This window comes from Clytia hemisphaerica, unplaced genomic scaffold, assembly GCF_902728285.1.
Source record: "Clytia hemisphaerica strain Z4C2 unplaced genomic scaffold, Clytia hemisphaerica genome assembly, whole genome shotgun sequence".
Taxonomy (NCBI): domain Eukaryota; kingdom Metazoa; phylum Cnidaria; class Hydrozoa; order Leptothecata; family Clytiidae; genus Clytia; species Clytia hemisphaerica.
In genome coordinates, this window is record NW_027104573.1 from 80,493 (window position 1) to 95,282 (window position 14,790).

Below are 14,790 nucleotides of genomic sequence, written 5' to 3' on the forward strand. Positions count from 1 at the left end.
AATGATTATTTCATCACTGTTCATCGATTTCAATTGAAGCAATGCAATCTTTCTACAAACCCAATCATAAATTTTTTATCGTTTTTCGATTCAGTTCGTTTTCATCAACATCATCGTCATTTTTAAAAACCCTATTTCGTAGGCCCCCGGATTATGTTTTAATTTCTTCAGAAATTTTCAATTGCCGATCCAACCATCAAACTGTGGTGTTTTTTCTTCATCTTTTTTTCAAGGCAGGATTATAAAAAAATCAAAAGAGGGGATTTTTTTTTACGGTTCTGATTTGCATTTATGATTATCTCTCCATCCGTAGATCGCTTTTGTTTATAAAGATTTTGAAATGGATTCTGTACCATTTTGAAAAGATATTTATTTTATAAATTATTGATAAGGCAATATCTATTTCCAATTTTTAAGTGTTCCAATTAATATTTTTCTTTTGAAAACAGAAAAGAATTATAAGTATGAAATGAGGAAGATAAGGAAACCCTTTCCATTTTCAACTCAATTACAACCGTGAAATTTTATCTTGAAATACGATCGGGTTTTTTCATTTGTAGTAATATTAGTTTATATAAGGTAAGGAATTCGATTTCATCTATGGTATGATACTTCAATTTCATTGGTTGGTTGCTTTTCCTTTTTCTTTGTTTAGCATTGTTCTCAGACAATCAAAAATCATCCCTACCGTGAGAAGATACTCAATGCATGAATACTATTCACAGGTAGCCTCGTTTTCAAACAAATTACTGAATACTCTTGTTACCAGACCTCTAGTAAATGAAAATTTTACCATTAAGATATTTTTCATGAAAATTTTATTTTATGTACAAAATTTATATTTTGAAATAAATTTCTATAAATAGTTCACTCTCCTCGTTTTAATTGCACCACCTGTTAGGTTTTGTTGCCCTTTTGGTTCATTCTCAAGCCTCTGCAAGCTCTTTGGAGGAGAGTAGTACTCATCATTCAAAAGGAAAAACAATTTTAGGGTCGTTGACACATTTTCTTGTCACCATGGAAATTTGACAGGTGGTCCGATTGAAATTTCGAATTGGGATAGAATATCAATAAATGAGTCCTATTCATGTGTCCTTCGATATTTTTGCAAAATCATCTCGTTAATTATGAACGACTTTTACATACAGTCAAATCGAGAAAAGAAATTTCAATTTTTCACTCTATTTTTAAATTCACAGTTGATGTGGAAGGTTTTTCTATCAATTTGTGAAAATAAGAGGGTGAAAGGAAATCACGAGATAAGGGGGACTGTCACCCAACTCATTTCTTGGACTTAAAACTCTCTTTGGATTGTAAGTTACTTTTCTTTTACAATATTTTAATGTAAAATTTATATTTTCATTTGACTCGTTTGCCAAAAAAAAAAAATTAAGATTATGTCTACTATAAATGAAAACTATTCGAAAGCTTGTTTGATTTTTTTAGTACATATTAATATGAAAATCGAATCTTTCATTTTAGGTAATTTTCAAATTTTCACGACGGCACTAATACTTTACCCCCTCATTTTTCTTTTCCCCATTGAATTCTATATTTTTTTCACGATATAACAAGAAAGCGCTATTTTGTTTATTTTCATTTCGAAAGAATCATTGTTTCTTAATATGTCACTTTTTGATGAAATTGTGTGAAAAGTATCATTCTTTTTTTTATTCGATTTTGCTTCGCAAGTGAAAGTTTGTTATAAACTTATTTTTATCTTGAGTTATGTTTTTAAAGAGCTTTTGAATGATTTCTTCCTAGCGTCAAAATGAATATCAACTTTATTGTGCTTGAGGGACTAAAGAATTTGCAAAGGTTGACGTAGGAGCGTTAAAAAAGCTGTCAGAATATGCCAAATATTTTCAATAATGCAATGGGAAATATTGCGAGTTGCGGTATTTTTCCTAGTAAAGACGGGGGTTATTTCGGTATCAGATATTTGATGCCTATTAGAGGGTAATTTGAAAAAAGAGAGTCAGTATTTTTGTCATAAATGTCACGAAAAAAATATTTTTCTTCATTTCGTTTTACATTCATATTCATATCATAAGAAGAAAATTATCAAATTCTTATCAATATCAAACTGACATGACGACAGCTCATTTCTATTGAAATCATAGAAATCATACAACACAAATTCTCATTGTTTGGATGGAAATTTTCATCTTTGAAAAACAGAATAAAACATTCATAATTCATAAATGAGGTCTTTTTAAAACGTTCAATATAGTGACCAATATAATAAAATTATGAAAAATTATTCTTTTTTTCGTGCATCAACCGAACCCCCTGTCGAGAATTTTTTATCGGTGCCGAGTGGAGAATTTGATGTCGCCATTTTGAAAAAAATCTGAACAACAACAAGACGACTCCAAATTCGGAGAAAATCATTGAGCATAATTTTTCACTTTCACATTCAAATTGAAAACCACTTTCACTTTATGATTTACAGAAGACTCTAAGCTACACAAAATGAGCAGTGCAACAAAAAGAAGATCCACTAAAAATTTGCAGGGATCACAAACGAGTCTGACGAGGCAAGACGAAATGGAACTTCAAAATAAATCAAGACCTCAATCATCTGCCTCTCGCAAGGCTTGGGATCAAGATGGACCAGGCCAAGACGACGTGGACTTCAGTCCAAGAAATCAGCATGCTTTAGACTTACCAAGTGGTATGGCTGCTGAACCCTACAGTATGCAGTCACAGATCACTCACGATGTTCGTGCTGATGCCAAAAATGAACCAGTTGATTGCTTCACACGTTTCAAGAAGGGAGTCAGAGGTAGTTTATTTTAGAATTTTTTTTCTTACCTTACAATATAAGCGCCAGCTTTACTTTTTCCCAGACATACTGGCAAAAATAATAGTCGTTTTACCGTACTGTGTGCAAGTGTGTCTCGCATGGCATGGATAATAGACAGTTTGTTTGTATGGATGTGTCCCATCATTTTGACTTTACTGGTCAATTCGGTGTCCGAATAGTTTTTTGGGAGAACGCCACGGTCTATTGCTTAACTAATTACTCCACACTTCAGGAGATGCAAGTAAAACAAGCAGGAAATCAGAAAATACCTATACAGTAAATAAGTTTTATTCAAACATTCTCCCGAATTAGCATGGGATAACTCTGCGAATCTTCCCGCACAATGTGCTATAAAGTATTAGTTTGAGTATAAGTGTTCTATTTCCGTAATACAGAGCAGATATTTTTCTATTCTATTTGGTTGAGTTGCAGGAGGCTTTAGAGGCTTATTCTCGCAACTATAGACGCTTACTAATGAGTGTCCCGTCAGCACCTTGAACTGACTACCCAATTCCCCTCACATGGCATGGGTTGACCTGGGCAAAGGAACGTTCACGACCCTGGACACCGCCGTACATTGTGCGGTGGAGTCCGGTGGGTGTACAGTGGGTGTACGGTGGTATTTTAGGTTAGATCGAAAACACCGTACAACACCACCGTACAGAATCCCTTAGTGTGACATTGAATAGCATCATTTCATTTACCTCGACTAGGGAAATTTTGACATTTTCCGTACGATTGTCCGGTGGATGTACGCATGGATGTACGCACTTCCCACCTTACAATGTACGGCGGTATTTTTCGTGTACGGTGGGACATGAACGGTGGTAAAAATAGGTTAGGCTCCACCCACCGTACACCCACCGGGCGCCCACCGGACTCCACCGCGCAATGTACGGCGGTGTCCAGGGTCGTGAACGTTCACTTGCCAAGTGAACAGCCGTGAGTGGGAATCAAACCCTAGCCTCATGCACAGAAGCCAAGGTCGACTACCACTATACCACGGCACCACAGATAATTTCCGGTCCAAACTGGTGGAGTATATGATTAATATGGCGAACGCTTTCGCGTTCTCGTAAATAACTATTTTTTACATTGTGTCATGTGAGATGTTAAAGTTGGGCAGAAAAAGAAAACCAAATACTAATTTCACAACTACCATATATTGTACCGTAAAGTTGGTCTAATGTCGACATCCCTTTTCTAATTTCAATATCCTTCTTTAGAGCTAGGAATAATATGAAGGTCAGAATCACTGATGGAATCCTCAACTGATTGCTAAGCAAAGAAAATTAGTTTCAATCAGCGATTCCGGTTTGATCATAAAGATATTAAAGAAGGCTGACAAAGTTAGAAGAGGGATGTCAACACCCAAGGGGCACTGACCTTGACGGCTGACAGGACGCAGTGCACAGAACACAGTGCCGCTGGAGTTTGGAGAGTAGACCCTGTCAGATGAGAATTTTCGGAAAATTCGGACCCTGTCAGAACGAAAAATCAAAATTTTTCTTATTTTCACCCTGCAAAGTGGCAAAAATCACTGAAAAATGACTGCAAGTAGACGAAAAATTTGAAAAATTTATAATTTCCACCCTGAAAATTGTATATATAAAATAACCAGAAGTCGACCCTGTCAGATTCAGATTGTGAAATTTAGTAATTTTGGAACCCTGTCATCTTCAGAGCCTAAAAAAGTAACCCTGGCCAGCGGCACGTCCCCGTACCTGATTTTGCCTAGGTACTTTCACAATCAAAGTCCCACTATATCTTTATGATAAAACCCCACCAGGCATCACTGTACGATATACAATGGCATTCAGGGTCGTCTAATTTCTTAGTTAGAATGAGTTTTATCATGGCTCCGCACCCCCCCCACTTATTTAGGGGGGTGTAAATCTGAAATCAGCCTAAAAGTGGGTGGGGGCTGTCTCATTTTTAAACTCAGGGGGGGCCTAAAAAAGTGGGGGGACCTGAAGGGCTGCACTAAAGTTCTGGGGGCTAATTACAATAATTAAGAAATTGTAAAAATATTTTTTTGTTTGGTTTTAATGTTCTGTTTTTAAATAATCTACCGTTTTATTTTCATCTGCGTGCGAGAGGGGGTGGTACACACACCACAAAAAGAAGACATATTGAAATCGAAACAATTTGGTGCCAAATTATTTTTCTTTGCTGGGACCTGAACCTTGAAAATACTTTTTGCAGGGACCTGAACCTTTAGATTTCAACTGGGACCTGAACCTTACTGAAAAGTGGGGGGACCTAAAACTTAGGGGGGACCTAAATTTGTTGGGGGGACCTAGAACCCCATTCGGAGCCATGTTTATAAAATAGGTCTTTTCCTAAAATTCACAATGCCATGCTGAATAACACAAATTGTTGTGTTTTTAACCTTTCCGGTATTTTGCAAAAAAGCTTGGTCTCTAGTAAACAAACCTGTTTTTACCTGTCTTTCCTTAGCCTAGTTTCCATAACAGTTTCCATCTAGGATGCTCGACTAAATTTGAGCATGATATCTGACATTGACAGCCTGTAATTGAACCCCTTATAGGTTTTGGCAGAATATTAAAATAATCTTTGTTAGGTTACATGTTGACACATCTATCAATTGGCAAATTGGAAAAAATTTAATTCTTAGTGTGACATTGAATAGCATCATTTCATTTACCTCGACTAGGGAAATTTTGACATTTTCTGCCTCTGAGACAAAATTAAAACCTTTTTTTTTAATTTTGCTTCAGATAATATGGTAGATAGTTAAAACATGAAATTTTGCAGAAAGTGTATCATTACCAAGCTGTAGCTAATGAAAAAATAAAAAAATAAAAAAATAATTAACACTTGACTTGAATGAGGTGTATGCAAAAAATGATTTTGGACAGGGCAGTAAAGATTTAGTTCAAATCACCCATTTCAAGCTTGAAAGATTTTTTTTGAAAAATCCAACATTTAAGGTATAATTATAAAACTTAGAAATAAAACTCTTACTATTTAAAAAAAAGATGTGAATTTGCCACTACTTGCACATTTTGATCCCTTGCATTTTTCTTGAAATTCAAAAAATAAAACTAATTCTTCTGAAGTCCCAGTTTTAGGATATTTTATTAAATTTTCCAAGTGCTGGAAAATCAAGTTTATTTAATAAAAGATTATCCCTAATTTCAAATTACAAGATTGTAAAATCAAAATTCAAAATCAAAGTTTTGTGTTTATATTGATTTTTTAGATTTTTAATTTAAGAGCTATATGTTTATTGTACAAGTAACAGGATATTAAGGAGGGACTGAGATAATTAGAATAAGACAATGTGTAGACTCGAAAATAGAGGCTTTTTGTCAAACAACAAAAGTCAGGGACCTACTGTATCTGAAACAACTTTGAATTTTTGTTAGTATGTAACTAAAAAGAAGATTTGGATTCAAACTATACCAGCAGCTTACCTAATCAAACTCATAGCACTCATCTCCTATTCTTATATTCTCTTTTAATTTGACCCAATGTAAAGCCAACTTCAATCTGGCGGCTCTGTTAAACTGATGGAATCTTATCGAACCACCCTTCCACTAAAAAACAACTACAAACTGCCACTATAAAAACTTAGAAAAATACCTAAAAATTCTTCGAAGTTGAGTTTATATTTAACCGAGCATACGAATAAACACCAATTCAAAACTCCTTATTTTTAGGCCTTCATAATAAGAATGAAAGAAAGAAAGAACCATTCTTCAGCCATTTGAAAAAGTCCATTTTTTGATTTAGCATTTGAAATAACTTCCTTTACTTTTGAATGATTAAAATTTTCGTACACTGTACAGGCCATTTTCAGAATCTGAAGATTCACTGTCAGGGTCTTCAAACGTCCCATTGATTCAAAACACTTTTCTTTATTGCCGTTGCTTTATCAAAAAAATGATAAAAGGCCAAAAAAGCCTGTATGTGGTAGCAATTAATTTTTCATGTGACCCACTACTTAAAGAAATTTTAATATGTTGGAGTCCTGAGTTATTTGAAGATTTATTTAGCCTTTTACTGAATTCTCATTGTATTGTAAATTTTCATCCTGCCAAGTCCTTTCCTTTCCTCTTTGTAAAAACCAGCGGACCTTTTTTATTAAAGTTTTGAAATTTGTTTTTCGTATGAAATTGAGAAAGTGAGAATCATGAAAAAACAGTAAAAGTTTGACACCGTCCTTGTGAGGAGGAGAGAAGACGTTTTCTTCGTTGTTCAGTAAAATCATAATTTTTTGTGACTCTGGAAAGTAATTTCTAAAGATGCCTTTTGTACCGAGATTGCGCCCTTCGAAAAGGGTGACTACCAAGAAAGTTTCGAACCACCCTCGTTCGAATCTGAATCCAGAGATTTCGATGAACCGTTTAAGTTCATCTTCGTTTGAAAGATCATCGAGTAGTGAGAAAAATACGGTGGTTATGAAACTGGATAACACCACCGAAATATCCGCGTTTCCAAAATCTTCAAGTAGAGGACACGCCTTCCCAAGATGTTAGTAGTATAAAGATCTGTCAGGTTTTGACAAATTAATGCAACTTAGCGAGAATCCTCCATCTTTGGAGTAAACGTTTTAAGTTTTAATTCGCAAATCGAATGTTTTCTTCAACAATGGCGAAAATTACGTAACCTAATCAAACTGAACAATATGTTTGGCACTTCATCCGTATTCATTGTTTTTCAATTCAGCCAAAATAACAAATACAAAGCCTCGATATAAATTAAACATAAGGTCGAAAAATATTTCTTATCACATTTTGTTTATCTCTCTCTATAGGTTTATGGCGAACTCGATTAACAGAATCCAACAAAGAAGATGATCGTGAATTCCAAGTGAAGACAACTCTTCGTGAATTGATCATCTACGTCGCCTTCATCGTCATCCTCTGCATCTGTATGTTCTTTTCCTCTATCTCATCATCCTATTCAGAAGTAAAACAACCTCTATTTTCACAAGCACTTAATTCTCTATACTATATCCTTGATATCCTTGATATTCTGAATTAACACACTCATCTTATGTGAAGCCAAAGTCCCCCTACGACCTTCTTTTTCATCCGTATCGTTGAAGAGTTCCCCACCTTATATCTCATCAAAATAGCACAAACGTCATAGCGTCAGCCCCAGCACAATTTACATTGAATAACCCTTTTTTTGTGGAACAAACTTTTAAAAGTGTCGAGGGTCAAAAGCCCTAGGGGCTACCAAAAATTTCATGAATTTTTTATGGGGGAAGTTAAAACTCAGGGTGGACCCAATTTTTGCATGGGACCTAAACCCAGGCTGACGCTATGAACGTTCGACTATTTCTTTCCATTTCAGTGACTTTTGGAATGACTCATTCAACCATGTACTACTTTACCAAGGTCATGAAAGGTATGTCGCACGATTAACAAAACCATCCCTAGTTTTCTACAAGAATCGAAATTAAATTTTTCTTAAGTGTCTGAATGATTTTACCCTTTTAATGAGGATTATATTATATGTTCACTGAATATTTAGAACCATTTCCACTGAGCTTTATAAACCAATGAGTCACTTTCTCAATCCCGGCCAAACAAAATACTTTGATCGGAGTTTTCTTTTTGAAAGTGTTACCCGCATCGAGAGCTATGATTTACTTAGTTTGTACATAAGTGATACAGCGCCGTTTGTCGTGATGCAGTTTTAACACTACAATAGCTACTTTGTGGGTATCACTCTCAAAAAAATACACCGATCAAATATGGCGGATATAGCTTGGTCCAGGGTTTATAAAGGTCAGTGACCATTTTCCTTATTTTACTTACGTCACAGACCTGTTTATTGAAGAGCCCGAGTTCGAGAGTATGACCACCATGAAACACTTCTGGGATGTAAGAATCGCATGCCTTTCAAACGCATGCTTTTCTCGCATGAGAAAGATCAGTTAGTTTAGCCGGCATGTCAATAGATTGGTTATTTAGACAGTACCTTGCATGATTTTGTCCGTTTTTCTTAGATCTTTTTGTTACTAACACTGGATTTGATAGTTACACAACCATGAAAGACTTCTGGACTGTAAGTTAACCATAATCTTTAACCAATATTGACTAATTCAAACATGTTCCTCCGAATATTTCTTTTAACAACACTTGCATGAATTTGTTGCATGTTTAACCTATAATTTGCCATTCCGGAATGTTTTACCAAACACTTTGATTAGCTGATACAAATATCTATTATCGAAATTTTCTCCCAAATTATGAATGTATTTGTTAGTGCTCTGCTGGTTCCACTTGTCGACCCAGGCAATCAAAACAACTGAATTTTACATTGTACATTGAATTTTTATATTTTGCTTGTATGTGTAGTTTGCAGACGACGGTTTGATGAACGGTCTGTACTGGGAAGAATACTACAACGGAAAACCAATCACCAATAATGATGAAAAGGGATACATCTACTTTGAAAACAAATTATTGGGCAGGCCCCGGCTTCGGCAGGTTAGGGTTAGAAACGACTCTTGCACTGTTCCTGATGACTTCAAGAAAGAAATTAAGGAGTGTTATGCTCCTTATTCTGAAAGTGTGGAAGATAAACGTGCTTTCCGTGTCATGAACGGCTCTGCGTAAGTCATTTTACTTCTTCGTCTGTAATACGTCTTTGAATTTGCCCATCGGTTGCTAACTGGCTTTTGTTTGATTGGTTATTGAATCTTTGTTCAAATTATATTACCGTACATCCTGTGCCCAAGTCCAGGAGTTGCCATAAAGCCATTATGGTAATAACCGGGAGGGCACATTGCTATACATTGTCTTTGTTCAAATTATAAATTTATATTTTTCGAATTATACAACTTCTATGAATAAATCGAAATTCCTCCCTTTTTAATAAGATCAATTAAATTTACTATGAAATTGTAATTATTCTTTTCTTTTTGTTCAGATGGGAATATTCCACGGAAGACGAGTTGAACGGACGTGGTTTCCGTGGGCGCGTCACTACATACGGAGGCGGTGGTTTCACCAAACTTTTAGCTGGTGAGAAAGCTCCTTCAAAGGACATCATTGCTGAACTCAAAGCTAACTTGTGGTTAGATCGTGGTACCCGGGCTGTTTTCATCGATTTTACCGTCTACAACGCTAACATCAATCTCTTCTGCATTGTCACGTAAGACATTTTTTACATTTTTTGTTGATACCTAAACCTCACTCACCTCTAAAGTTTTTTTTTGAAATCACTAGTTTGTACAGTTTCCTACACTCAGTATTTGAACCATATGATTGTTTTTAACACTTCTTCCCTTCACTCTTTCAGTTTGCTCTTGGAATATCCGGCTACTGGAGGATGTATTCCATACTACAAATTCCGAACATTGAAACTTCTCCGATACGTCACACCCATGGATCAATTCGTCTTCGCTTGTGAATGTATCTTCGTTCTTTTCCTCCTCTACTACGCCATTGAAGAAGTGATCGAAATCCATAAACACAAATTGGAATACTTCAAAGACTTCTGGAACATTGTTGACATTTTGGTGGTATTGATGGGTATCGTGTGTGTTGCTTTTAACGTCTACAGAACCATGGAAGTGGGAAATCTCTTACAAGACCTTCTCGATCATCAAGACAAATATGCTAATTTCGATACTTTGGGTTATTGGCAAGAAACATTTAACGATTTCATTGCTGTTGCTGTCTTTGTTGGATTAAGGTAGGTTACTGCTCACCCTTTTATTAGGAATTTTATCTTTAGTGGTCTGCAAACTAGACTAGAATTGAGGTAAGTTGATCCAAATGAAAAGAACGCAATGACTTGACGGATTTTTTGTTCCCCAGATTTATAATCGAATTTGAGTATAGCGTGACTCTTTCAGTTTATTGAAATCTCATTTAATTTCTTTTTTGTAGGTTTTCAAATACATCAGCTTCAACAAGACTATGACACAATTGCAATCTACTCTTGCACGTTGCGCAAAAGATATTGCCGGATTCGCTGTCATGTTCTTCATCATCTTCTTGGCCTACGCTCAATGGGGTTATTTGATCTTCGGAACACAAGTCCGTGATTTCTCCACTTATCTCAACAGTGTGTAAGTATACTATTTTATTCTTTCATTTCATTTAGAACCTGCTGTTTTAGAGTCTTTTGTGACTTTCAGCACTTATGTTTATCACTTAACCTGATTGATTTTCAACATTTCTTTCATTAGTCAACCGTGTCGTGGGTTCTTAAATAGACATCGTTCCATTTGGTGCTTTTAGGAGAGTTTAAACGAATCCCTCATTTCTGTATTCAGAATATCGGGAAGCCCCGAAGTATAAACTAATTGGTATTTTAAACCTTTTTTTATCTATACTAAGGTTATTTTCTTCTTTTTCAGTTTCACATTGTTCCGTATCATTCTTGGTGATTTCAACTTCCGTGAGATCGAAGACGCCAACCGCTTCTTGGGTCCACTCTTCTTCATCTCTTACGTCTTCTTCGTTTTCTTCGTCCTCATCAACATGTTCTTGGCTATCATCAATGATACCTACGCTGAAGTCAAATCCGACTTGGCACAACAAGAGGACGATTTCGCTTTCGGAGATTATTTCAAGAAAGGATACGATAAGATGATGAACAAACTCTCCTTCAAACGTGAGAAAATTGTTGACATTCAAAAAGCTCTCCAAACTGCTGACACTAATCAAGACAACAAATTGGACTTTGAAGAATGGAGAACTGAACTCAAAGCGTAAGTCTCCAGCATATCACCAACTTGTCAAAAGAGAAACAAATTGAAATTTTATGAAATTACTAAAGCAAAAGTACTTAGAGAAAATACCCGCTTTGCCTTATTTCCTACTTACTTCAATCAGATTTAATTTAAAGGTTAGAAGTATCTTTGCGCCTTAAAACCTTGTATACAATCCTTAAACTCATCGTAAACAATTTCCACTTTCACCTTCTTCCTATATTTTAGTCTTGGTCACGCTGATGCGGAGATTGAGGCAGTGTTCGCCAAATACGATGTTGATGGTGACCGTATCTTGAACGAAGATGAACAACGAAAAATGCAAGAAGATCTCGAAGGACAAAAGGTATGTCAACCCCTTCTAAGAAATGGTGGTATTTTATAATTCTAAGAGAAGAAGAGCAAAGTTTGTATGGCAAGTTTTTTAAAAGGGATGCTTAAACTTTTATCCAAACGATGCAAACTGATTAGGATAACTTTGATTTCAGAAAGCATGGAGAGGGTTGGAAGTTAAATTTGTTTTGTAATTCATTTTTTGAATTGAAATTTTTACTCGTGATCAGTCGTGATCAGAGGACACCGAAACTTCTAGAAATATATGTTTACAATTTCTACAAGTTTCTTGATATAAATCGAAAAATTCACTGCATTTTTGTTCATCCAGGCTGAATTGAACGAGGAAATCGAAGAGGTTGAACGTGCAAAGGGTGATGCCTCTCGCATCAAGAGCAAGATGAGCGTCCGCGATGATGACGATTCCGATAACGAAAGTGAAAGTGGTGGTGGCACTCGCATCCCGTTCGAAGAATTCACTGTGTAAGTTTTTTATTCGTTTAAAAAAATGATTTTCAATTTTTTAGAATTTGAATTGCTCTTTTCAGAGATTTTGTTCATCCTATTTTAATTGTGTCTCATTACTTCAATTTACTGACCCTAGACTTAAAGGATCTGTGTTGCATTTCTAATCAATTTTCTGAAATTTTTTATTTTACAGTTTGAGCCGAAGAGTGGACCGTGTGGAACACAGCATCGGAAGCATTGTATCCAAGATCGATGCCGTCCTCCTCAAACTCGAAGCTATGGATAAAGCCAAGATCAAGAGACGTGAAACCATGACCAAATTGTTGGACAGCATCTCTGAACAATCGAGTCAAGGAGGAGATGATAATAAGCGAGAACGCCTCGAAAAACTCGTCCGTGATGAGTTAGAAACCTGGGACAGCGAGACCGCTTTGAAACGACCTGCTAGCTCCAACAAAAAATCCAAGGGGAGCTCAGTTTCAATTAAAGTGAGTAATTGACTTCTTTTTCATTCTTTCACTTTTTCTTTTCACTTTTTGGATAAAAGAATGACGCACATATATTCTTTAATAGTTTTGAGTCATCTTATTTGCTTGAAATGTCATTCACGAATTCATGTTTTGATGGGTTTTGCCCAACGACAATTTTTTCTTCTTTTTCTTTTGTCTAGATAGACCCTTAACTCAACTAACAACTTGTGTTGATTGTGACCAAGTGTAAAGAGAGCCGAAAAAATCACACTCTTCTTTCGTTCAATTTGTAGGAGGATGCTTCCATTCCAAAATAAAATCCGAATCGAGCTGTGAACGAAAGGATATTAAAAAATATATATTGGAAAAATTTAATATACTTTAAAATGCACCTGCACGACCAAGGAATTTTCTTTCGTTTTGTTTTTCATTGAGAATCAACCAACCCTAAAACTAAAGAATCTTACATGTTAAAAACACACATTCAAGGAAAAAAGTGGCAGACATTTGGATAATATTCCTTTCTTATTCTATCTCGCTATGAAGGATTGAAATAAAACACGTTATTGCTGACCTCATTTTACATCATTGATCTAATTTTTATACTATCACCTTTTTCCCCCACTACGTTTTCTGTGGTACGTTCTGTGTCTTCCTTTTTCATAAAAAAAAGCTCCACTTCTTCCTCTCGCTATGCTATAAAGGCGTTCACTTTTACCCAACTTCTCCTGAATATTTCTTAAAAAGAAAATTTTATTATTAAAATTAAAAATGTATCAATTTTGAATGTTTTTTTTTTTTTGAATCTAGAGATTTTAATTTCACCATTTTCATTGTATATAGAATTATAATTTTACGCTTCAGAAATTTTTACTTGCATCAGAAAATGTTTTCAATCTTAAATCAGGGTAAAGGTATAAAATACCGAACAGTCGGTCATAACGCACAGGAAGTATTGAAGCAATTGATGTATATTTTAAGATTTATGTATATTTTTAAATGTATTTATTAATTTTTTTTGCCCTCTCCTTTTTTTGTTATGTTTTTAGAAAAAAGGAAAATATTGCGATTTAGACTCTGCTTGAAATTCTTCAAACTGAAATCCGAATAAGTCGAGAATCTTTTTGCCTCATTTTTTATCATGACAATGATCACTTAAAAGATCAGCACTCGTACGTTTTTCGTTGAGATTTTCTTCTTCATTTTTTGCGCAATCTTTTTTTCCTCGGGTCAGTTGACAAAAGAGAATATATTTTGTAGTGGTTTGAAAAGCGAGTCGCACTTTTGCTTATAAATAAATAAAAATACTGTTGATGAATATATTCTATTGGAATGTGTATAAAAATTCAAAATCCTCATGTTTTTTTTTTCATTTCTCACCTCATCCAATTCCCTAGTCTAGCAAGCTAGATGACTAATTCAGATATAGTAGAAATAAGCAAAAAGTAACGAAGGGAACAATTTTAGTTTATACAAACTAAATCCCGTATTATTATCAGTATTATTGGTATTATTAGTATTACACACATTATAAACGACTCCAGTCTACCAATTCCCTTTTTTTTTCGTTCTAAATTTGAACTTAAATACTGAACGAATAAAACAAGTCTGACCTCGACCCAGTCCAGTCTCAACAACTCTTCACTTCATTGCCAATTAGATAAGGCCTTAAAAGTTTTATTTTCAAATGAGAGTAATATCGTTTGCTTACAGCACCTGACCCCAAGAATGTAGGTGAAATTTGAATCAAACCTGAAAGATGTACATTTGCATTTTAAAAAACATTGAATGTTTTCAACGAAACTTTGAACTCCCGAAATCCTTTCCCAGGGTTTAGTTTCATTGCTTTTGATAGATAAACTAATTTTTTTGGTCCTTGAAGTTGACTCCCATTTTCGTTATAACCACCAGAGTGTAGGTTTGGTTTTATGACTTTAAATCTAGTAATAGTAAAATGTTGATATTTTTCCAACTGGATTAATCATAACAGCAAATTTTAGAAATAT

At 35.1% G+C, this 14,790-nt stretch overlaps 1 protein-coding gene across 1 annotated transcript; it reads left to right on the forward strand.

Annotated features, from left to right (window-relative positions):
- Positions 1–1,221: 1,221 nt before the first annotated feature.
- On the forward strand, positions 1,222–13,186 carry LOC136823470 (polycystin-2-like). Its single transcript, XM_067079663.1, is given in 15 exon segments — positions 1,222–1,313; positions 2,456–2,788; positions 7,593–7,709; positions 8,138–8,191; positions 8,612–8,670; positions 9,148–9,404; positions 9,722–9,946; positions 10,094–10,476; positions 10,479–10,489; positions 10,687–10,868; positions 11,160–11,513; positions 11,742–11,859; positions 12,178–12,329; positions 12,508–12,802; positions 13,078–13,186. Coding segments are annotated over 14 exon segments (2,544 nt in total). The 5' UTR covers positions 1,222–1,313; positions 2,456–2,475; the 3' UTR covers positions 13,102–13,186.
- Positions 13,187–14,790: the final 1,604 nt, after the last annotated feature.